This window comes from Vipera berus (genome assembly GCF_964194415.1).
Source record: "Vipera berus genome assembly, chromosome: 14".
Taxonomy (NCBI): Eukaryota; Metazoa; Chordata; class Lepidosauria; order Squamata; family Viperidae; genus Vipera; species Vipera berus.
Genome location: NC_138217.1, coordinates 9,947,336 through 9,972,678, shown reverse-complemented (window position 1 = coordinate 9,972,678; position 25,343 = coordinate 9,947,336). Strand labels below are relative to the sequence as shown.

Here is a 25,343-nt window from a genome sequence, read left to right as displayed (position 1 = left end):
CGGGTGATAAAATGGGCCAGAACTCACTCAACAAACTTAGCAACAGATGTTTGAGGTCGTAACTTGAGGACTACCTGTAGGGTGAAATGCTAACCTTAGGGTTTTCCATTCGTCCATCCCTTTTCTCTATTGCAGGAGAAAAGCGGAACCCCCAAACCCTAACCCTGACATCCTGACACCTCCAAATATTTCCTGGGCCAGACCAAATAAGCTCCACGCATTAAATCAACCGCAGCGCTAGTTGATTCATCTACCGATTGCATTACAGTCTGGGTCCCCTATTTATTTGAATTCTGTACTGCCCTATTAATTCCGGGATTATCTTGGCAGCCCGCAGCATCACTCCATAAAACTGGGAAGTCAGGAGAGTAAAAAGCAGTCGTAAAAAACAGGTAGTAACTAAAGAGCAATTGCAGCCTCTTTACACCCAAATTGTCTTGTTCCCTTAGCCGTGCTGCTTTTCGCTTCTGTTCCTTGCCAATTTCCCAGGCACAGCCATTTTTAGGTAATGGGGAAATTGCTGAGGGGGAGCGGTTCCTTGAGGCTGAGAGAGAGAAGGGAAGCATAAATGAAAAAGATTTGAATATTCCCTCTTCGGTGTTCCTACTGTTCAGAGAGGAACACGGGTTCTTCTCCCACTTTAGCAGGCAAGGTCCCATCCCAAAGTCTGGAGTAAATCTAGAACTTTGCCATCTCTTTCTGGAGAGGCAAGCTTAGGGAGCTTGTGTGTGTCTGTGTGTGTCTGTGTCTCTCTGTGTGTGTTTCGTTGGGCGTTATTAGAGTTGAGTCTTGAGTTATGCAAAGGCCGAGTCAATCCTTCTTCTTCAGACCATTGAGAATATTGGCAGCCAACGTACGAGGCCAAGGAGTTGGGTTAGCAGGTTGGAAGTTAGAGTGCGTCCACCACTATCTATGTCAGAATTCTGACACGGGACGTCAGACCTTCAAATCTGGAGGAAACCAGCAAGGAACAATCCTCTCTGAAATTGAGTTATAATATAATTTTGGATCAGGTTCATCTAACTAACTAGCTAACTATCTAACTATCTAACTCTAGGAGGTTACTTTTGGGGATTAACCCAGGCAAGCAAGGTGTACTACAAAGACACTCAATTTGTCCTAAGAATCTCTCCAACTGGATGGATTCCAAACTAAGATAAGATAGAAAAGATCATCTTTATTGTCATTTTTTTTTACTGTGGGCACAACGGCACACATCAAAAATGAAATGGAGTTGCCCGCTCTCAAAGTGAAACACATACATGACACACACCTAAAACATACTATAGGCAACATATGTATAGACCCACACCCCTACATATACATAACAATAAAATATTAAATACTGTCCATCTTGAATATATAACGGAAGGAGGAAGCTTGAGAGGTTGGAAATTGGGAAAGTGGCTTTTGGGGGTAAAATGTGAGCCTTTAGTCTTCTTGCAAATGTCAAAGCATCTCTTCCCCCCCTTTTTTTTATTAAAAAAAACCTCTTGAAAACGTCTCCGAAAATAACCTCTGACCTTAATCCCTATTAAGAGTATGGCCCTTTTCAATTCATTTTTTTAAAAATTTATATGGCCTTTAAGCCAGCAGAAGGCAACTGAAGGTAACCTAAACAGAGAAACGAAAATAAGCATATACTGCAATCCATCTTAAATCTTACAATGGGTTCCCTGGTGGGGACTCAATGCTAGAAAACAAAGCTTTTCAGTCTGGCAGGTTGCATTAAAAAAAATACCCCTATCAGCAAGCAGAACCGTCAGTTTTGAAACTGTTGGGCAGTCTATGAATCGCCTTTAATAAAAGAGAGAAAGATTCATATGATTTCCAAACGAACACTCCAAGGGTAGCAAGATGGCCGAGAATCAAGAGCAATAATCATATGAAATGATACAACTGACTGATTGAGGAATACAGAATAACAGAGTTGTAAGGGACCTTGGAGGTCTTCTAGTCCAACCCCCCCTGCTCAAGCCAGGAGACCCTATAGCAGGGGTGTCAAACTGCCGGCCCGCGGTGCCGGACGCGTCACGACAAAACCACGCCCGCCCCATTGCCAGCTCCGATACGTCGCGCGACGTCACGTGATGTCGCGGGTTTGACACCCCTGCCCTATAGCATTCCAGATAAATGGCTGTCCTGTCTCTTCTTAAAAACTTCCAGTGATGGAGCACTCACATATCGATGAATAGAAAGATAGATAAAGAGGGATGGATGGATGGGATTGATACATGAGATGGATGGATGGATGGATTGATGGATGGATGGAGGGATGGATGGATGGATGGATGGATGGATGGATGGATGGATAGATAGAGAGATAGTGATAGAGAGAAAGAGAGGTAGATAGGACAGAGAGAGAGATAGGTAGGTATAGAAATTGATAGGTAGATGAGAGAGAGAAATGAGAGAGAGAGAGAGAGAGAGAGAGAGAGAGAGAGAGAGAGAGAATAGGTAAGGAAAGAGAGACTGCAGAAAGGCAGAAAGGATTGGGAAAGAATTCCTTTCTACCAGGAAGAGTAACACCTAAGCAGTATAAAAGGAGCAATTAAAGGAACACAGATTTACTCCAGGAGCAAGAATGAAATCTGCAACCGAAATCCGATTGTAGGCAGGCATTCAGACTCCAGGCAAAATCAGAGGGGAAAAAAAAAATGAACTCCTGCCCGAACACAAATCTTTCGGCATTCGATCCGTCCCAGGCCAGTCCCAGAGATTGTTCTTCCGCTGGTTTTTTTTTTCCCTTCCTGCAAGATATTTTTTTTTCTCCCTGCTTGCGAAACAAAAATTAATTATTAAAAAGCCCAACACGTCTCAGAGCTCAGCCGCAATAAGAGAGGCCGTTCAGCCGCAAAAGGTAGCCTCTAAATAATTAAGCGCCGCTATATTTAGAGGAAAGGATGGGGCCCTAAAATCTAAATTAAACTCTGATACATACAGTGGGGATTTTATTTTTTTTTCCCCTGGAAGGGGTGAGAGAGAAGATGATCTACAAAAGAGCATCCAAGAGGATTTTCATGGAATTGCAGAGAGTGGACTTCAACCGCATGAGTCTTTTTTTTTTTTCCTAGTAACTTTTGGGTCACTTGCAACTTACGTCGTCAACTTACGACCGGTCACTTAGTGACTGCTTAAAGTTACGATGGACTCATCCAAGATGACGTATGACCTGAATTTGTAATTCCAACAGCTGCATAATTCCAACAGTCCCATTGTGCAATCACATTTTGGGCATTTGGCAACTGGCTCACGTTTGTAGCATCACACAGTCACATGTATGCAATTTATGACGGCTTATTTGATGGAAGCCAGCATTTACTAGGGCGTTCTCTGTGGGTGCGCCTGCCCTATGGAACCAACTACCCACAGAACTTAGGACTGCCCCCGACCTTCGCTCATTTCGCCGGGACCTGAAAACTTGGCTCTTTGATCTGTTTGGTCCAGACTGTGGGGTTGTTAATTTAACTGGGTTTTAGATTTACTCTTGGGGCTTGAATTTAATTTGTTTTAATTGTTTTTAATTTTTTGTATTCATGGTTTTAACTACCCTGTAAATTGCCCTGAGTCCTATGGGAATAGGGCGGTATACAAATCCAATAAAATAAATAAATAAATAAATTTACGTCTGGTTTCTAGCAACAAATGTTCATTGCAGACAATGGAATTGCTTAACCACCCCCAGAAAAAGTTATAAAATCAGTCACAGTCACAGGGTGACCCGCTTAACAATCGACACAGGTTAAAGCATGCTGGCTGGGGAATTCTGGGAGTTGAAGTTCACTCGTCCTAAAGCATGCTGGCTAGGGAATTCTGGGAGTTGAAGTCCACTCGTCCTAAACCATGCTGACTGGGGAATTCTGGGAGATGGCAGCCACATGTCTTAAAGTTGCCAAGACTGAGAAACGCTATTCCAGAACAAGTTTCTATCGTAAAAGTTTAAGACGGTCCTTTCTCCCTTAAAAAGCTTGGAAAGGACATTTCTTTGCAAACTTTAGGATCTTACAGGCCATGCAAATTCTGCCTGTTTCTGGCTACAGGTCTGTTTGCCTGAAGCGCCTGTAAATTTAGGGAAGACGATTTATCGCAGCGTAAAGTACTAGGGCTGCACAAAATAAAGCAACTCTTTCTCTCCTGCAGTGTGCCAGTCAGATCCCTGATCTGAGGGATTTTTTATTTTTTATTTTATTTTATTTTTTTAAAAAAGCACAGCACAAGGGGAATTTACAAGATCATTTGATTCCTGAAAAATAAATTAGAAACATTTGGGAAATAGGGTGTGTAAGTTATTACAGCCTTGGGGCAGCCGGAAATTATGAGAATAATCATGCAAGCAGAGTGTTGTTTTTTTTCTTTTCCATTATTTACCTTGGCACTCAGCACGCTGCCTGGAGTTACCAAAGCAGCTTTGCTATCCCAACTTGAATGGAGAAAGCAGAGATATTCCCCTCCATTCACAGGCAGGAACAGTTTGATTGCAGCAAACACTGTTTTGGTTGTGCTGGAAGATTGCACAATTTTCTCCTGCTAGCCTTCAGATTGGTTTGGGAGTACAAACCGGAGGCATCTACGCGCGCATCTGATTCTATAAACGTTGAGGGGGAACTTTCATCCTGTTGAGTTCAAGAAGTGACGTTTGTTGGTAACGTTGAGCAGCAGGTGCCCAAGAAGTGACAGGTGTGTACAGGTCGTCCTTGACTTACAAGCATTTGAAATTAGAAGGGCACTAAAAAAAAAATTGAGTTATGACCGTTTTTCACATTTGCGACTGTTGCAGCATCCCCAACAGCGTGTGAATGTTGATCATGTGACCATGGGGATGCTGTAACAGTCATAAGTCACCTCTTTCAGTGCCACTGTAATTTACTAAATATAAGTGTTGTAAGTCAAGGTCTACCTCCATCCTGCTTAGTTTTGTTTCAAGGGAATTTTTTTAATTTAAGATCTTTATTTATTGTTTTAATGTTTCATTCATTTGCCTTTTATCCAGTTTCTGTAAGCCACCTACAGTTGCCTTTGAGAAGATGGGAAGCATACAATTTTGATATAGATAAGTGGTAGATAGATAGATAGATAGATAGATAGATAGATAGATAGATAGATAGATAGATAGATAGATGGATGGATGGATGGATGGATGGATAGATAGATAGATAGATAGATAGATAGATAGATAGATAGATAGATAGATAGATAGATAGATAGATAGATAGATAGGAGAGAGAGAGAGATCAGAGGGAGAGATACATAAATAAAGAGATGTATAGGTAGATGATAGATGATAGAGAGAGAAATAGATAGATAGATAGATAGATAGATAGATAGATGATAGATAGATAGATAGATAGATAGATGAGAGAGAGAGAGATCAGAGGGAGAGATACATAGATAAAGAGATGTATAGGTAGATGATAGATGATAGGGAGAGAAATAGATAGATAGATAGATAGATAGATAGATAGATAGATAGATAGATAGATAGATAGATAGATAGATAGATAGGAGAGATTGGTAGGTAGATGATAAAGAAAAAGAAAGCAAGAAAAGAAGGCAGAAAGAAAAAAGAGAAAGAAGGAAGAGAGAAAGCAAGAAAAAAAGGAAGGGAAGGGAAGGGAAGGGAAGAAGGAAGGAAGGAAGGAAGGAAGGAAGGAAGGAAGGAAGGAAGGAAGGAAGGAAGGAGCAGCCTTGTGCAGTAGGAAAGATCCCCATAGTCTGCCATATTCTTTTTCATCTAATTGATTGACTGATTGATTGAATTTGCGTGCTGCCCGTCTCCTCTGGAGGCGCCCCTGGGCAGCTTACAAATATCTTGGTTTGTAAAATGCAGCAGGAGTGAATGGCAGGGGCTGGGAAGATCTTTTTGCTATCTGCTCACACGTCCATCACTCTTCTGATCCTGTGTCGAAAGAAATCGCATCCGCAGCCCAGGGAAATTATAGAAAGGAGGAAACGTGCAGATATTTCCTTAGTTTACATTCTGGTCTTGTTAGCGGCTGGAAAGGGTCATTGACACGAAATGTCCTCTCCGTGGAAATTTGCCAGACTCCTTCTTTGTCTGATATTCCATTACCAGCAGCTACCTAATACCAATTTAGGGCACTTATAAAATGATTAACAAATAGATCTGAAATCCTTGAAGCCAGGAAAGTTAAAAGACCTGCAGAGAGAGAGGGAGGGGGAGGGGGAGGGGGAGAGGGAGAGAGAGAGATGGGCAATGAAAAGGAAGATTAGCGATGTTCATGATTAGGCGCTGTTTTCACGACGGTGTCCTGATTAAGTTAACCTTTTAATGTCATTTAAGTCTTACCGTTTGAGCATTGGGACAAGGTTAAGGCAATTCTGCCTCGTGGGAGTGTGTATCAGTGGGGAGACACACCCAGATGCTTCCCAGTCTAGACTAGAAACCTGGGATTTCATTGTGTTCTCTCATTCATGTTTGACCCCACATAGCATCAGAAAATACACAAGGTCAGCCAGGGGCAGCCACTGTTGTGTAGGTGGTGAAGGACTCACACTAGGAGTAAGAAATACAGCTTCCTCAACTATGGATGTTCCCTGGGTGACTCTCCTAGTGCATCCTACCTTGCAAAGCCATTGTGATGCTCTCATGTCACCCCTAATCCTTCTCTTCGTTAGAATAGACCAGGCGTCTTCAAACCTGGCCCTTTTATGACTTGTGGACATCAACTCCCAGAGTGGCTGAGGAATATTCCACTTAGGTGACTCTCCTAGTGCATCCTACCTTGCAAAGCCGTTGTGATGCTCTCATGTCACCCCTAATCCTTCTCTTCGTTAGAATAGACCAGGCGTCTTCAAACTTGGCCCTTTTATGACTTGTGGACATCAACTCCCAGAATTCCTCAGCCAGTGGCTGAGGAAAATTCCACTTAGGGTTAGGGTTAGGTCACCATGAACTCATACAGGAAAATGGACATCGCCAACAAACTCGGAGGGCTTGGGTATGGTTAGGAGGGCGCTTACTTTTCTAGGCTGCCCTATCTATATTTCCTTGTAAAAATACATGGGAAAATCCCATTGGAGGAGATTTCCACCTAGGGTTAGGGTTAGGTCACCATGAACTCATACAGGAAAATGGACATCGCCAACAAACTCGGAGTGCTTGGGTATGGTTAGGAGGGCACTTACTTTTCTAGGCTGCCCTATCTATGTTTCCTGGTAAAATACATGGGAAAATCCGATTGGAGGAAAATTCCACTTAAGGTTAGGGTTAGGTCCCCATGAATTCATACAGCAAAATGGACATCACCATTTATATTTTTTGCACACAGTGGCGGAGGCCTAAAGCGAAAAGGTTTTATAAAATCCAGCTGAACGTCTAGGACTGCGGCGACGGTGCTCGTGCCAACAGAGAGGGCTCTGCGTGTCACCCGTGGCACACGTGACATAGGTTCGCCACCCCGGTTCTAGAGTCTCAACCTGTTTATTTGTATTGTGGTGGCCAAAATTGGATGTTGTATTTTACTTCTCCCTTCTCTTTTTTCCATCCTTCTCTCTTGATATCCATCAGGTTAGAACCCTGGAAAGAAGCGTTGAACCCCACCGCCATCTTTTGTGGCAGATTCAGCTTTGGGGTTGCTGTGACATCTGCGGTTAAAGGCAGCCAAGTCTCAAACATTCATGTTGCTGGAACGGGCATCCTTCCTGAAATTTGGCTGCTGTTTTTGCCAGAGATTTGCAACGCGCAAACAGGAAAGAGGTAGGAGCAGAAGAGAAAGGTTTGGTGAGGTTGGGAATGAAAAGAACCTGTCAATTCCACCATAGAATCATAGATTTGGAAGGTCTTCTAGTTCAGGCCCCTGAACTATCCTATTCCATTCTGGACAAATGGCTGTCCAGTATCTTTTTAAAAGCCTCCAGTGATGAATTTACCCACAACTTCTGGAGGCAAGCTGTTCCACTGGTTAATTGTTCTCACTGTCGGGAAGTTTCTCCTTAGTTCTAGGTTGCTTCTCTCCTTGGTTAGTTTCCAACCATTCTTGTCTTGCCTTTTGGTGCTTTGGAAAATAGTTTGAACCCCTGATCTTTGCAGGAGCCCCTCAAATATTGGAAGAGGAGAGACTGAACATCCATATATCTGGAATGGTACAGGATTTCCTTCTTGAGCAGGCGGTTGGACTAGGTGACCTCCAAGGTCCCTTTCAGTCCTCTGATTCTATGTTCTGTGTTCTAGCTAGACTAGAAGACCTTCAAAGTCCCTTTCAAGCCAAGGATTCTATCTTCTTGACTCAGCCTTCCATCCTTCCATCTTTCCGAGGTCGGTAAAACGAGGACCAGATATGCTGACTCAGTAAATTGCCCAGAAAGTGCCTAAGGCACTATGAAGCGGTATATAAGACTAAGCGGTATTGCTATTATTATTATTCTATCTTCTATCTGATCCCTATTGGTGACCATCATTCTGATCATCATTGGTTTGCTAAATCAACATCCTTTCCTTGCTTTCTTGCTGAGGATAAACAGTTGGAGGAAACGGTGCTCAGACAGGGAGGCCCCGCAGATTGTCAGTCCAGCCGTGACACGGATGACTTTTTGAAACTGAATGGTGCTTTTGAGAGATTAGAATGACACCCAGGGTGTTACCCCCATGTTTAAGAGATAATTACCAGGCCACTATAAATACACCCTGAAAAAAACCCACTGTTTACCAGGCTGGGGTATAAATTTCCAGCCATTATATAACAGGACGTTTGACAACACAGTCCAGGTTCGTGAAGATTTTGTTCCACACCAGTTGCAAGATGTTTCTATAGTAACCGATGCATTTGCAAATGGGAAGAGACGGAAGCTTTTAAAGGCAAATAAGAGACTTGGGGAGAAATAAAAGACGGGAAGACGCTTCGGATGCTCTGCTTTTCAGGGATACTCCAGTGCGCAGATCTGAACGCAGAGTGAGATCGCAACGCATCGTGGAAAATAGCCTTCCCCAATTCTGTAAAAGGGGCCGATGTCCACCTTCACAATTCTCTTGGAATTCTAAAACTGGGATACTGTACTGCATCCACTTTTGGTCGCCACGATATAAAAAAGAAGTTGAGACTCTAGAAAGAATACAGACAAGAGCAACGAAGTTGATGAGGATACTGGAGGCTAAAACATATGAAGAAGGGTTGCAGGAATTGGGTATGTCTAGTTTAATGAAGAGAAGTAGCAGTCTTCCAGTATCTCAGGGGCTGCCCCAAAGAAGAGGGAGTCAAGCTATTCTCCAAAGCGCCCGAAGGCAGGACAAGAAGCAACGGGTGGAAACTAAGCAAGGAGAGAAGCAACCTGGAACTAAGGAGAAATTTCCTGACAGTGAAAACAATTAACCAGTGGAACAAACTGCCTCCAGAAGCGGTGAATGCTCCAACACTGGAGGTTTCCAAGAAGAGATTGGACAGCCATTTGTCCAGAATGGTTTGTCAACCCAATCGACAGGTTGCATAAACCAAAAATAAAGCAAACCAGAGAAGGGCAATGTGGCAGCTCAGCCAAGCAGCCCATGATTTGAAATGGGAAGAGTGACCCGTTTAAGCCATCATCGTTCCTCTAACCCAGGGCGAAGAATATGCTGGCTTAACAGAAAGACGTATTAACAGCATCAGTTACACTTGCATATAACTTCTTTTGATCTTTGTGGGTTTGCTCTAGTTTATCTGATGCTGCAACGTGCAGATAAATAAAATAAATGTGAAGAAATAAAAGTCACACTTATTTTTTTAACTTGGGACTCTCACTTAGAGGAATGCTGGCAGCAAGATATTTATTAGAGGTGCGCCCTCTGCTGGTTGACCCACAATAAAACAATTGACAACCGATGCTATTTCTCTCCCCCCCCTCCCCATTATTTTCAAGAGGGGCTGCAAAATTTTCATTGATTAATGTTGACCCTGTGGCTTTTCTGAGGATTAATTTTAGCTCTGTAATGCTTGATACCTCTCCATTAAGATGCCAGGGGTAAAGTTGCAAAGAATCCTTGTTCCTTTTTTATTTGGAAACGTGTCTGAACACGGAGCTCTTAAAGAAACTTTGCAAATGTATTTGATACTGATTAAAGAGGTTATGCCAGCCTAGAATGATAGCTTAATGCAAGTACTATTTTGTACTGGCATCCTGGCCTAACCTGGTCAGAAAAAATGAGACTTGATATTCTTAAGTTATTTATTTGAATTTATTAGCCACCCCAGCTCCCATGGACTCTGATTCTGTTGATCCCACCTGATTGCACAGCAACTATTTCGTGTCAGTTTTTCCATCTGTAAAATGGGACTGTTCCAGTGCTTTCTCACAGATATGTCAAAGCCATCACTTGCATTACGTAAGTTCCAAGTTTAAGCATCGCACACCGCCCAGAGTCACTTCCTCCGGAGATGGGCAGCTGTACAAATGTGATATACAAGAATCAGCATTCGATTCATTTGCAAAGTCTCTTGTAAGAGTTCCGTGTTTGCACCCATTTCAAAAAAGGCATTCCTCCGTTAAAATCACACCTTTGTATTCGCCCTCTTCAAAAGGTTCCTACGCCTGAGCAACAGAACCAGATAGTTCCCGGTCTCACCGCAATTTAATCCTCCAACTCATCATGTAAACAGAGTAAAAAGCAGCTTAGGGAGAAGATAATCACCGCGGGGGGCACTCCAGCTGCAAAATCTACAGCTCCCTCTAACAATGCCATCCCTTTACAACGCTCAAATCAAAATCCTTTTTTTATCTGGAACAAAATGCAGGGGTTTTTTGGTGTGTGTGTGTGGAGAAATTGCTGTATCAGTTGACTCTGAATTCAAGTTTATTAGTGTTTATTCAGAAATTCTTCCATTCCAATGCGAAAGGGGGTGGTGGTGGAGAGAGAGGATTATTCCCCGTCTGCGTCTGCATAAAATTGCATCTTGTTTTTCTTTTTTTTTCTTTTCTACCCCCCCCCCCTTCTTTTTAAATCCTCTTGTCGTTCGTACCTCTTTGAACAAGTCGCCTGCTGGAGCTGCAGCCAAACATTTTGAGACAAAAAATGCACACACACCAGCCACGGAGGAGGGTGAATGAATCACGTCAATTTAGTCTGTCTCAGTTTCCTGGGCAGTTTCACTAGTCTGGCTCATCCAAATTTCTACAGCCTTCAGTTTTAAAATAAGCAAACAAACCTAGGGAGGAAAGAAAAAAAAATCTGGGCAAGTCTTTCTATGCAGAGATGTGCGGAGAAGAGCAACAAAGATGATCAGGCGACTGGAGGTTAAAACATATAAGGAACGGTTGCTGGAATTGGGTATGTCTAGGTTAATGAAGAGAAGGACGAGGGGGGACATGATAGCAGTCTTCCAGTCTCTCAGGGGCTGCCCCAAAGAAGAGGGAGTCAAGCTGCCTGAGCAAGGGGGTTGGACTAGAAGATCTCCAAAGTCCCTTCCACCTCTGTTATTCTATTCTATTCTATTCTATTCTATTCTATTCTATTCTATTCTATTCTATTCTATTCTATTCTATTCTATTCTATTCTATTCTATTCTATTCTATTCTATTCTATTCTATTCTTATTTCTATTGACAAGAAGGACAAGGGGGGACATGATAGCAGCCTTCCAATATCTCAGGGGCTGCCCCAAAGAAGAGGGAGTCAAGCTATTCTCCAAAGCGCCTGAAGGCAGGATGAGAAGCAACGGATGGAAACTCATTAAGGAGAGAAGCAACCTAGAACTAAGGAGAAACTTCCTGACAGTCAGAACAATTAACCAGTGGAACAACCTGCCTCCAGAAGCGGTGAATGCTCCAACACTGGAAGATTTTAAGAAGAGACTGGACAGCCATTTGCCTGAAATGGTACAGGGTTTCCTGCCTGTGAAGGGGGTTGGACTAGAAGACCTCCAAGGTCCCTTCCAACTTCTGTTACTCAGTTATATATGTAATTTTCTCTGTACAGTCTTGTTCCCCTTTTTGGCTGCAGATTTCAGAAAAGGGAGCAACCGAGAGGAGCTCGCATTCCAGTCGTCTAGCCTGAAAAGTACAGATGAACCGAGGTCATATAGAACATCATCAGAGTAGAAAGGGACCTCGGAGGTCATCTAGTCCAACCCCCTGCTCAAGCGGGAGACCCTATGCCATTTCAGACAAGTGGCTGTCTAAGTGATCTGGTTTGGTTAAAAAAAACAACGCAGATCCTCTCTGCATTTATCCCATTTTTTTAAAAAAAAAAATCCTCAGCAAGAGTTATTGTTTCCTCGGGGGTGGGGGGGTGTCTCTCAAATGGGGTTATTTAAAAAGAAAGGTTCCAAACTCCACCAAATGTTTGAATGATAATTGTTTCAAATCAACAGGATCTGGTTTTTAATTCGCTTCTAAATACAGGCAGTCCTCGGCTTACGACCAAAATCGAGCCCAGTGTTTCTGCTGCTAAGCGAGACATTTTTTAAAGTGAGTTTTGCTCCATTTTACGACCTTTGTCTCCCCAGTTCTTAAGTGAATCACTGCAGTTGTTGTGTTAATAATACGGCCGTTAAGCGAGTCTGGCTTCCCCATTGACCTTTTGCTTTTCCAGAAGGTCTCAAAGGGGTGTGTGTGTGTGGGGGGGGAAAGTCACGTGACACCCCCCCACGACGCTGCAGCCGTCATAAATGTGAGTCAGTTGCCAAGCAACCGAATAATTCACGTGACCCTGGGGATGCCGCAACGGTCATGTGAAAAACAGCCATAAGTGCCGTTTTTCCCCAGTGCCGTTGTTATTTCAAACCGTCACTAAGTGAACCGTCGTAAGTCGAGGACTTGTCTGTACAGCTTCGGATTGGGGATGTGCAAGTGCCTTGCTTTCCTGCAGAGGTTTCAGGTTAACAGGTAAGCCAGTGAGGAGAGTTTTTCTGCCTCTGTTTCCCTGCAGCTCAAGAGGCTTTGAAGTAGCTCAAAAGGAGCTGAATATAACAGCAGGAAAAGTGGGTTCCTTTCCCAGCCGAGCATGGAGAATCCGTCATTTTGAGCTACCAGTAACTCAGTGTAATGTACAGAATTGGTCCTAGCAAAGCAGCTGGACCGCTGTGTTTGAAGGGCAGTTGGCTGGATTTGTCCCTTTAGCTCCTGCATTACAGGTCGACAGGTTGCTGTTTTGACCAGGCAGCATGCTCATGCCTTTGTGTATCACCACGACTTCCTCTCTCCCCCCACCATTTCCAAATTCCTTGCCTCGGCGGCCTCTCCTGCATAACAATTAGGCACTGATTTGATTTCTCTCCTAACGGCACGAACCCCATTAAAACCCAATTCAGCTGATTATCAACAGCTTCCCTTAAATGAAACCACCGGCTCCCTGGGGGATTCAGTTAGAGCCAGACGACGACAAAAATAAAACACACACACACACACACACACCAGGTTGCTACGCAGGGGAAAAAAGGACAACATTGCTATGCTGCATCAGAGCAATGTCCATCGTGTCCGGCCTTAAGGTTTCCAAGAACGGCCCACCCACTCTGGATGTTGTGGATGCTACAGCATTCTGGACAAATGCCCCCCCCCGTCTGTTCTCCTTGAAAACCTCCAGGGGTGGAGCACCCCCAACTTCATATGTAACATGCTTAAATGTGTGCAAACATGTGTCTTTTTTGAAGGGAAGTCCTGTAAACAGTCCACCCTTCATTCGTTGATAATTAATTAAATAATAACAATAACAACAACAACAACAACAACAACAATAATAGAGGTTGGTTGGGCTGAGAAAGAGAGAGTGGCCCAAAGTCACCCAGTCGGCTTTCATGCCTAAGGTGGGACTAGAACTCACCGGCGCCTGGTGATTGGCCCAAAGTCACCCAGTCGGCTTTCATGCCTAAGGTGGGACTAGAACTCACCGGCGCCTGGTGATTGGCTCAAAGTCACCCAGTCGGCTTTCATGCCTAAGGTGGGACTAGAACTCACCGGCGCCTGGTGATTGGCCCAAAGTCACCCAGTCGGCTTTCATGCCTAAGGTGGGACTAGAACTCACCATCTCAGGAAAACCAGGAGTATTTTTACCCCCTCTTCCCCAGTCGCAGACAGAGTCACCCCATCAAAATCAGGAACAAGAACAATGGTGTGTGTGTGTGTGTGTGTGTGTGGTCATAAATATATTTATTGCTCAGTACGCAGCAGAGTCGATGTTTCAGATGATGATGTTGCAGTCAACAACCTGCATGAATTACTTTTTTCAGTGCGGTTGTAACTTCAGCCAGTAAACGAGTGGTTTTAAGTTGAGGACTACTTGTACATCCAACCTGTAGTTCTGGCCAAAGTTTGCAGTCCATGCAAAGCAGAAAGGAAACAGCGTTCCAAGCCCAGATTGGCAGTTTAGCAAGTGACGGTTAAGAAAAACATCAGTCTCTCTAGTCAATTTTTTCCCCCCTACAAGCAAGCAGGAAGAATGGGAAGAGAAGGGAGGGCGGGGTGACAGATTCAAAGGGAAAGGGCGCCCTCTGCTGGCCAAAGCTTGGAAATCTTTTCACTGTCCAATACAACCTCAGCAACTTTAAGAGCAGTGGACTCCCAGAATTCCTCGTGCTGGCTTGGGAATTCTGGGAGTTGAAGTCCACTCCTCTTAAAGCTGCTGAGGTTAGGAAGCCCCGATCTAAGCGGCTCTTTCGACAAAAGGGTCCTCTCCAGTGGTGGGATTCAAATACGGGAACAAACGGTTCTCTCTCTTGGACGCCGCTTCCGGAAGTCCGTTCTGGGCCTGGGCAACAAAAAATTACCTACCAGTTTGGCCGAACTGGTGCAAACTGGCTGAATCCCACCAGTGCTCCTCTCATTTGGCTGTCATAGCAAACTGGACCTTGAGAATTAACTCCAGGAGGACGAAAAGGAAGAGGTCTGTGGGGTCCTTGGTGCTCTCTGAGCTTGGTGGTTCTCTTGCAGACGTTTCATTACCCAAATAGGTAACATCATCAGTGCTAGAAGGGAGAGGGGTTTGTGGAGTGAAGGAGGAGGAAGGGGAGGAGGAGGGGGAGGACTGTGGGGTCCTTGGTGCTCTCTGAGCTTGGTGGTTCTCTTGCAGACGTTTCATTACCCAAATAGGTAACATCATCAGTGCTAGAAGGGAGAGGGGTTTGTGGAGTGAAGGAGGAGGAAGGGGAGGAGGAGGGGGAGGACTGTGGGGTCCTTGGTGCTCTCTGAGCTTGGTGGTTCTCTTGCAGACGTTTCATTACCCAAATAGGTAACATCATCAGTGCTAGAAGGGAGTGGGCTTTGCAGAAAGGAGGAGGAGGACTGGGGGGGGGGGCACTTGCATGGTTGATAATTGCCTCTTCTCCAAGAAAGAACAATAACAGAGTGTAATGTTTGGGAAACTTGCAATGCCTCAGAGACATAGAAAACCTTGCATCAAAAAAATGAAAGGGATAAGGCATTCCATTTTTTGGGGGGGCACCTTGCTGTCTCTGAGCTTGGCGATTTTCTTGCAGACGTTTCATTACCAAACTAAGTAACATCACCAGTGCTAAAAGGCAGCGAGGTTTGCAGAGCGGAGGAAGAGGAAGTCACTCTTTTCTCAAAAACATACACAGCCCATCAGCAAAGTCCTAGAACCGATCTCAAACGATAAAAAATGAGGAGGTTGCATGCTTTGGCTCTCTCTCCCCAGAATTTTTTTTTAAAAAATAATAATGCTCAATATAGTAAGACCCCACTGTCATCTCGACACGTTGCCTTCCATAAATGTGAGATGACACGTTCCATAACTTACACGTCACCCAAAGCCTCTGAAGGACATTGCACCGAGGAAGGCCAAGACAGATTACTTGGCATCCGTCCGTTATGTTATGAAATACATCCCTAATTTTATCTCCTTCCTGGAGCAGATCCCGCTGATCTGTGAAGCGGGGTGGGAGAAGGCAACCCAAGGGATTCTTGAAGACAATTTGTCAGCCAGAGAGACGTCTTCAAGCCGGGCTGACAGAGAAAAATCTACATCTCCATTTGATTAAGTGCCTGCCAAGCTACTTTTCCCCTGGGTGGGTCAAAGGGCCAGGAAATGAAGCACAGGAAAACAACAGCGGAGTGTCTACTCTTGGATATGTATATTTAATCTCCGTTGAAAACACTGGTCCCTTTTGATGTTCGCCTAGCCAATCCTGCAGGATTCTTTTTTAATATATATATTAATGGCGAGGGGGTATTTGATACGCCGGTTATATTGTGCTCCATCACTGGAGGTTTTCAAGAAGAGACTGGACAGCCATTTGTCCAAAATGGTATAGGGTCTCATCTCCTGCTTGAGCAGGGGGTTGGACTAGATGACCTCCAAGTTCACTTTCAATCCTATTAGTCTGTGTTAAAACACACCTCCTTTCAGAGCGTGGCCAGCATGCTTGTCTTTGTATGTAGAAATGAACAGTGGCGGCAAAGATTTTATTTTAATTTTCAACGTTATTTGCTTGCTCAGGGCAAGCTTCAAATCAAACCTTCTGAATTTGGCTCCTGGTAAATTTAAAAAGATTACGCACGATTTCGCTTACAAGGAGAAAGGAGAGCCAGTGTTTTTCCACGCAAGAAGAGCTGTCATCTGATTAAATAAACCTTAGACCTCTTAATTAATCACATGCACGTAAGGTGCTGGCAAATTTGCATACATTTACATATGATTAGAAACAATACTTCTGAAAGGCAGGCCTATTTTTGGATGAAGTCTATTTAACGTTTGGTTCTCTTTTTTTTTTTAAGGAAGAAAAGATAGAACACTTCTCAATAAGCTAGACAACTTAAATGTTGAATGCTCCTGTACAGGAAAAAAAAAACTTTTTAATTTTTTCCAATCGGCTATCCTGGGACATGCTACAGCAGCATCCAGTTGTGATCATGTATCTCCACTAAGGTAAAGGTTCCCCCGCACATGCGTGCTAGTCGTTTCCGACTCTAGGGGCCGGTGCTCATCTCCATTTCAAAGCCGAAGAGCCAGCGCTTGTCCGAGGACGTCTCCGTGGTCCTGTGGCTGGCATTGACTAGACGCCAAAGGCGCACGGAACGCTGTTACCTTCCCACCGTAGTGGTCCCTATTTTTCTACTTGCATTTGTACGTGCTTTCGAACTGCTAGGTTGGCAGAAGCTGGGACAAGTAACAGGCGCTCACTCTGTTACGCGGCACTCGGGATTCGACCCGCCAAACTGCCGACCTTCTGATCGACAAGCTCAGCGTCCTAACCCACTGAGCCACCGCGTCCCTTGTATCTCCACCAGGGGGCAGCAGAAAGTCAGGAAACATTCAAATTCGTCAGAAAAGGACAGAAGGAGCTAGCTTTTGGGGGAAATTGTTGGGAAAATTAAATGTACACCTGTCAGAGCCATACCTTTATTAGGCCAGCGCAAAAGGTCACAAAATAATGTTCAAAACGGTTAACAAGGGCAGGAAAAGCACAGCAAAAGGAGTGTCCGAATGTCTCTGGAGATGCTCAGTCTTCAAAGGGGCTTTTTCAAGAGGCAACTGGACTTTGTTTTTCTTTGAAGACGTTTCGCTTCTCACCCCAGAAGCTTCAGTCAGAGCTGAAGAAGCTTCTGGGGTGAGAAGCGAAAATGTCTTCAAGGAAAAACAAGAAAAGTCCAGTTGCCTCCTGAAAAAAAAAGCCCCTTTGAGACTTGGGAGTGTCCATTTACTTCCAAATACGTGAAAAGGAGTTACATTCAAACTAAATTATGCTAGATGCCACGATAGGTTCAGCTCAGCCTGCACAGCAGTCCTTTGAATTTTATGCTCCTCGCTTAACAACCGGTTGCCTAGCAACTCTTCCAAGTTTCAGCAGACCCTCTGAAAGGTACTTGGGACCCAATTTTGAAGTTCTGGATGCCCACCTCACCCGTTGCATTCATGGGATCGTATCTTGGGTGCTTGGCAATTGGCTCATATTTACAACCCATTGTGACTCCAATTTTCCATGTTTTTTTTTGTGTCTTGCCAGCATTTAACTTTCTAGTTTCCTAAAAACACCCATTGGATAAAATCGATCTGCTTAACCACCACCGCAAAACGGTCATAAAACCAGTCACCAGTCACATGGTGAAAAGCCTAAAAATTGCCATGGCTTACTACAGGGGCCTTCAAACTTGCCAGGGGCAGCCACTGGTGTGTAACCGGTGCAGGACTCACGCTAGGAATAAGGAATCCTTATGAGGATTCCCTGGGTGACTCTCCTAGTGCATCCTACCTTGCAAAGTTGTTGTAATGCTCTCATGTCACCCCTAATCCTTCTCTTCGTTAAGACTACTCCAGGGGTCTTCAAACTTGGCCCTTTTATGACTGGGGGACTTCAACTCCCAGAATTCTGGGAGTTGAAGTCTCCCAGTCATAAAAGGGCCATGTTTGAAGACCCCTTACTTACTATAATAACTCTGGGTTCAATTACAATCATAAAGCCCAGGACTATCCATACTGCAATTTACAACCCGGAGACGTGATAGAAGCCACCTTTGCCTTAATCTAACCTAACCTTGATCTAGTCAATTCCTTCTATTGTGTTTTTCTGCCCATCGAGTTCGATATCGTGCCTTCTTTTTTAGAGAGACCAAGCAGACGGAGAAGCACGAAGCAAACGGTTCACACCCCTCTTCCCACTCCAGAGTAACATGCCCCGATGATTAATAACCGGCAGTAGTCTTCTCTTTCCATAAATCTATCTAATCTTTTTAAAAGCTCTTTCCCCTAGAGACCCATTGCCCATAACTAGACATTCGATTTCTCCGATATTCAAGCAATGTCGAAAGTCAGGAAAAAATAGGAAGACAAAAGCAGATCTCCTGGCTGAAATCCTGCTGGCTGGACATGAAGTTTCGATGTTTCTCAGAAGTCTGGGATTCTCGCAATCTCGTCCCATCTGCCTTCCGCAGCCTATGTGGTCACCCAGCTGCCCTCACAGCCATATCTTGTTGAGAAGGGACGAGAACTGTATCCCAACAGAGGGGACGTCAACTTGGGAAAATCAGCACCCAGTAGAAAACGTGCAGATCATCACCCGGTTGCTGAAATTGATTCTTCTTTCATGGAATTGACGACAAATCCTAGGAAAGGGAGGTCAAAGATCAAGGCAATCCGTTGACCCCAAATGTTAAACTTCCACTTAAGAGGAGAATTTGCCTCCCTTCTCTTTTTCTAATGAATTCAGAACTGTGTCCTGGGGTATTTTAATGCAGATGCCCGTCTACAGTCTTGGCTATTCTGCTGGCTGTCTCGATCTACAAGCGGTCCCACCTGACTGATAAACTGATTAGGAACTTAGTGCCTCTGTCCAAAATTTCAGCTCAGCCCTGGAGGCAAACCTTTGAATCCGGTTATTAGTAGATTTCCACCCATTTTGCTCCGCTTTGCAGCTGCAAGGACTGGGCAACAAGCTAACTCCGTTCTTCCAAAAGGTGAAGTTGGCTGCCGCAAGGAAATCAATCTTAAGCAAAGGAACCCAACCAGTTGGTTGCCAAGTTGTGTGTGTGTGTGTGTGTGTCTCTCTCTCTCTCTGCCACGCTGCAAGTCTCATCTTAAGTCCTTTGTCAGTTTCTATCACACCGACAGAAGGTCTGGGGGGAATTCGCCATAGCAGTATTTTGCAATGGGGTTGCGATAGGTGTTTTCATGCTGCACGCTCTGGGGAGGGAAGACAAGAGAAGAAAGGTTTACGCCAACATCATTCCGGACCAATGGCTGTCCGATCTCTTCTTTGAAACCTCCAGTGATGGAGCACCCATGCAATGTCCCTTCCCTTACCTGTGAGGAGGTCCTGCATTTGGCCAGGCAGAGCTCAAAATGATCTTCCACAGCCATGAAGAGATTGCGGAAGGCCACCGCCGCCCGGCTTAGAAAATGCTCAAGGAGCTGTTGCTATAAAGCAAGAAGGAGAGAGGGGGGGGTGGGAGTAACAAACAGAAAGCTCACAAAAACCAGAAGCGCCCAATGGAGAAGGATTTCATTTAGCTCCTCTCCCTACGACATGACTCAGCCAACCATCTCCCAGGAAACACAGTGGTACCTCGATACTCGTCAATTGGGCGCAACGACGACTACTAAAATCAACAAGTACCAAACCAACGGTGTAACTTAACAGCTGACTCTTTGTTTTTGGCCAGAAAGGGTTGTGACTCAGGAGGCAGCAGACACTGACAAGTTCTAGCTTGCGCGTCGAGTGCTAAACAAATGACGAGTACCGGGACAAAACTTTCATGTCAAAATGCGACAGAATAGAATAGAGCTGGAAGGGACCTCGGAGGTCTTCTAGTCCAGCCCCCGCTCAAGCAGGAGAACCTATACCATCTCAGACAAGTGACTGTCCAGTCTCTTCTTAAAAATCTCCAGTAATGCAGCACCCACGATTTCTGGTGGCAAGCTATTGTCAGGAAGTTTCTCCTTAATTCCAGGTTGCTTCTCTCCTTGATCAGTTTCCAACCATTGTTTCTTCTCCTTCCCTCTAAGTGCTTTGGAGAATAATGTGACCCCCTCCTCTTCTTTGTGGCAGCCCCTCAAATACTGGAACACTGCTATCAGGTCTCCCCTATTTCTTCTTTTCTTTAGACTAGCCAAACCCAAGTCCCGCAGCTGTTCTTCGTATGTTTTGGTCTCCAGGCCTTGGATCATCTTCGTTGCTCTTCTCTGAATTTTTTCCAAACTCTCAACGTCTTTTTTGTGATATGGTGACCAAAATTGGCTGCAGTATTCCAGGTGTGGCCTCACTAGGCTTTTATAAAGCGGTTTTAAACAGGTTTTAAAGCAGTCGAGTACCGAGGTATTCACTGCCTCATGACTTGTGACCCTTTCTGGCCAAACAAAGGGCCAGATGTTAAGTTGCATGATTTGTTTGGTACCTGTTTTTAGTAGTCATAGTTATTGTGCCTCCTGCAATCAATTAACAATGGGTTATATATAAAAGGATTTATATTCTGGTTTCAAGGTGCTGATGTCCTGGCTTCCTCCATGGTCATGCCACTGAATTTTGGGCTCCCAACAACCGGGCCACATTTATAGAGCCCTGAGGTCCCATGACCATAATTTGTGATGTTTTGGCCAACTGCAACTCTTTCCTCCCTCTCCCAAGGTCATTTGCACGTGCCATTACAACCATTTACCTTGTTGGGCTGTAAGCAGCAAGACACACAGGCCTCGTAGACGCTGCAACATCCACTGGGCAGGCAGCTGTCGCAGCTGTACAACTTGACACCGGGCGCCTCCACATTGCAACACCCGTTCACCAGCAGGTCCTTCCTTTCGCAGATGTAGCCTGTCGCAGAAAAACTCCAGATGATGCTGAGCAGGAGGAGAACGGAAGGCTCTGCACCACAGCGCAAAAGCCGAAATGCTGGGCTGAACACTGATTCCATTTACCCTCGAAGCAGTTTTCACAGATTCCAAAGAAGCCAGTTATTTGAATTTTTCCACAGGCTCAGAGGCTTGGTTATTCTGAAGGACACACATTCAGTTTTGTAGCTACCAAGATTGTTGGGCGAGCAGGCACAAAAACAGCCAGGGAAGTGACTGAAGCCTGGGAAACAGGTGCCTTGTCAGTCAACAGGAGTGCTAATTTACCACCAGCTTATCCAGTACTTAGGAAGTGAGGGCTGGGCAGCACAAGCAAACAACTTAATAGCCAGCCATCCACACACCACAATCAACATCTAAAAAGCCACATACAACAGGCACTAAAATGCCACACGCAGAAACACACTCTGCTAGAGAGAAGTTCCCTAAAGATGGGCTACAGCACAAGTCCAAAAGTTTGGAAGACAAAATCGTTGGTCCCAGTGACAGACCCAGATTGGATTATCCCGGGACACGTATATTCTCTTTCATTCGTGAGAACCTTACCCAACTCATCTGTGATCAACAATTTTCCTTGGACAGAGTTCCGACATTGGTTATTTGGCTGGCTGCTGTTCCCCAAGCTAAAATGGACTTTCCAGGCAATTGGGCGGCCTTCGTCTTGATCTTGGGGGAAATTCCGATCCCGCAGGACTCTTTCTTCCTAAAGGCAAATATGAGACACATGGAACATGAAAGCAGAGGTTTGATCTTGTTGTGGGGTGGAATCAGAGTCAATTGTCTTGTGTATTGTTTTAAAATCCCTTGCCAATGCCAGATTCTTTGAGTGACACCTCTGAAGGCTACTTGAAGTAAATTCATTAAGTAGCTTATTAGTTCCTGGATGAAATGTTGGCAAATGATTACTCCTAGTTAAAAGGTAAGTTGATATTGGCCAGGACCTTGTTAATGGTATATATATTTCCCCGCTTCTAATGCAACTTTCAGCCCAGTTACCTCCAAAGCTTCTGAGGGCAGGACAAGAAGCAATGGGTGGAAGCTGATCCAACTTGGAACTAAGAACAATTAATCAATGGAATGGCTTGCCTCCGGGCGTTGTGGGTGCTCCATCACTGGAGATTTTCAAGGAAAGGTAGTTTGAAGTGGTCGCGGGCCTCCTGCTTGAGCAGGGGGTTGGAAGAGAAGACCTCCAAGGTCCCTTCCAGCCTTAGGATTCACCCAGCTGTCTTTCATCACTAAGGTGGAACTGGAACTCACAGCTTCTTGGTGACTGGCCTAAGGCCACCCTTTCACGCCTAAGGCAGAGCTAGAACTCTCCGTCTCCTGGTGAATGGACTAAAGCCACCCAGGCAGCTTGCATGGCTAAAGCAGAACTAGAACTCACTGTCTCCTGGTGACTGGACGAAAGCCACCCAGGTGGCTTGCACGGTTAAAGCAGAACTAGAACTCACCGTCTCCTGGTGATTGGACGAAAGCCACCCAGGTGGTTTACACGGCTAAAGCAGAACTAGAACTCACCGTCTCCTGGTGATTGGACTAAAGCCACCCAGACGGCTTTCAGGGCTAAAGCAGAACTAGAACTCACCGTCTCCTGGTGATTGAACTAAAGCCACCCAGGCAGCTTGCACAGCTAAAGCAGAACTAGAACTCACCATCTCCTGGTGATTGAACTAAAGCCACCTGAGCGGCTTGCACGGCTAAAGTAGAACTAGAACTCACCATCTCCTGATGATTGGACGAAAGCCACCCGGGCGGCTTGCACGGCTAAAGCAGAACTAGAACTCACCGTCTCCTGGTGATTGAACTAAAGCCACCGGGGCGGCTTGCACGGCTAAAGCAGAACTAGAACTCACCATCTCCTGATGATTGGACGAAAGCCACCCAGGCGGCTTGCACGGCTAAAGCAGAACTAGAACTCACCGTCTCCTGTTGATTGGACGAAAGCCACCCGGGCGGCTTGCACAGCTAAAGCAGAACTAGAACTCACCGTCTCCTGGTGATTGGACGAAAGCCACCCAGCTAAAGCCAAACTGGAATTCAGAGTCTCCCAGTTTCTAGCCTGGTGCTAGAAACCACTAGGCCAAAAACTCACTCTTGAGAATCCAACAGAATGTTCCCAGGATCTGTCAGGGACCCCTTTCAGCCTCCCAAAGCCCTCCGCCCGTCCGCCTGCGTTCTCCCAGCCTGGCCACCGGCCTTCCTCGCAGGGGTGTTGGGAAGAAGAAAGGAGCGCGCGTCGCAAGGGAGGGGGCGAGGCAGGCGGGCAAGCCAGCGCGACTGACCTGCTTGAAGGTGCTGTTGAGGAAGTAGATGAGCGAGAGGCCGAAGACCAGGCCCAGCACCCATCGCTTGCGCAGCAGCCTTCGCCACAGCAGCGCTACCAGCTGCACCATCGGGAGGGAGGCGCCGAGCCAGCCAGCGGGCGGAGGATCCGGCCCTTCCTTGGCCTCGCGAACCCGGCTGACAATCCGGGCTGGGAGGGAGGAAAGGACCCCCCCGCCCCATTCCCAGGGCCGTCAGCCCCTGGGAGACCCCCACCCCCACCTACCTACCTACTCCACCCCTGGCTGGAGAGACCACCAACCCCCCCAGAAGAGGAGGGAGAAAGGGTGGGCGGTGGCAGTTGCAAGCAAGAAGCCCCCCCCCCGCTCCGGAAATCCGCCTCCCCCCTTCGGCTCTTCCCGAAGCCCCCAGCCCTCGCCTAGCAAAGGGGTCGAGGCTAGCAAGGAGCGCCGGCGGCGGTGGAAACGGGAGAGAAGGAAGAAGCGCTCCGGTTCAAAGGGGAAGAGAGGAAGAGAAACTGATCCGGTTTAAGGAGGGTGCCAGAGGCCGATCCGAAGCAAGCAGGAGAAAGGAAGGAGGAGAGAAAAGAGAAAGAAAGAAAGAAAGAAAGAGAGGAGGGGGAGAAGCAATCCTGCGGTGTTCCCCTCCCTCCTGGTCGCCCCCGCGCAAGGCCAGAGAAAACCCGGGGGTGGCTTCGGGTCTACCGGAGCAGCAAAGACCCGGGGAGGGGCGGAGTCGGAAGTCACATGGTCGGCTGGAGGAGGGGGGGGAGGGGAAAGGAAAAGCTGGGGGAGGGTCAGACCGGCCGGCTCTCGGGGACCAGGTAAAGGGCTACGTGGGGACCCTCAAACACGTTTCGCAGCGCGGACCGGGGAAAGCCGCGTTGGTTTCGCCCTCTTTCGATTCCCGGGGTCGGGGTGGGGGGGTTCAAAAGGAAAATCCGGAGGAAGATCGCGGGGTGGGGGCGGGGTGGGGATAGGATGGGATGCTGGAGCGAAGCAGCGATCGTGGCCTCCCCTCACGCCCACCCCCACTCGGCCCTCAACTGGGGTCCTTCCTTTGAATCTCTTGCCTTTGAACTTCGCCGGATACCCCCAGGCCAGACTAAAAGAGGGGTACCCTGACCCAAATATTTACTAGGATACTTGCATCTGCACTCCCATGTGACCAAACGCCCCCCACCCGCATGTTGAGGGCCTGACCTGGAGTGATGGAAGCTTTGCAAGTTGCACGCCTGGAAGCTGCACACCTGGAGATACAGTTTGGCTGTCCTGGCCATCCTTGGCGATCAATTAACCCAGGGGTCTTCCAACTTGGCCCTTTTAGGACTTGTGGACTTCAACTCCCAGAATTCCTCAGCCAGCCTGGCCGAGGAATTCTGGGAGTTGAAGTCCACAAGTCCTAAAAGGGCCAAGTTGGAAGACCCCTGAATTAACCCAAGGATCACTGATCTACATTGGCTTCTGAATCTGATGGGAGCTTTGAACCCAGGCGCTGAACAGGCTTCCCAGTGGTAAAGAGAGGCAGTCTCCTGTTGTGGTTCAGGTGCTGGCCTAGAAACCGGGAGATGGTGAGTTCTAGTCCTGCTTAAGTAAGAAAACCAGCTGAGTGACTTTGGGCCAATCACCAGGAGATGGTGAGTTCTAGTCCCACCTTAGCCAAAGTCCTAAGGTGACTTTGGGCCAATCACCAGGAGACGGTGAGTTCTAGTCCTGCTTAAGTAAGAAAACCAGCTGAGTGACTTTGGGCCAATCGCCAGGAGATGGCGAGTTCTAGTCCCACCTTAGCCAGAAGCATTCATAGTTTGGGAAGTTTGATTTTTATCTCTTGATTCATGC

At 46.1% G+C, this 25,343-nt stretch overlaps 1 protein-coding gene across 3 annotated transcripts in view; it reads right to left on the bottom strand.

Annotated features, from left to right (window-relative positions):
* The window catches only part of SPRING1 (SREBF pathway regulator in golgi 1), a 98,345-nt gene extending 74,107 nt beyond the window's left edge, over positions 1–24,238 (bottom strand). The window contains exons 1-6 of one of the 3 annotated variants that reach the window (XR_014027909.1): positions 23,505–24,238; positions 21,769–21,925; positions 21,033–21,184; positions 19,681–19,794; positions 19,242–19,560; positions 17,270–18,983 (exon numbers count right to left, since the gene is read on the bottom strand). Coding sequence is in view for 1 of the 3 variants with exons in the window: in XM_081339087.1 (XP_081195213.1) it covers positions 19,477–19,560; positions 19,681–19,794; positions 21,033–21,184; positions 21,769–21,925; positions 23,505–23,615 (618 nt within the window). In the remaining 2 variants the exon portion in view is untranslated. Of the gene's footprint in view, positions 1–17,269; positions 19,561–19,680; positions 19,795–21,032; positions 21,185–21,768; positions 21,926–23,504 lie in introns of those variants that run through there. The other 2 variants (XR_014027908.1, XM_081339087.1) reach the window with 2 other exon arrangements.
* Positions 24,239–25,343: the final 1,105 nt, after the last annotated feature.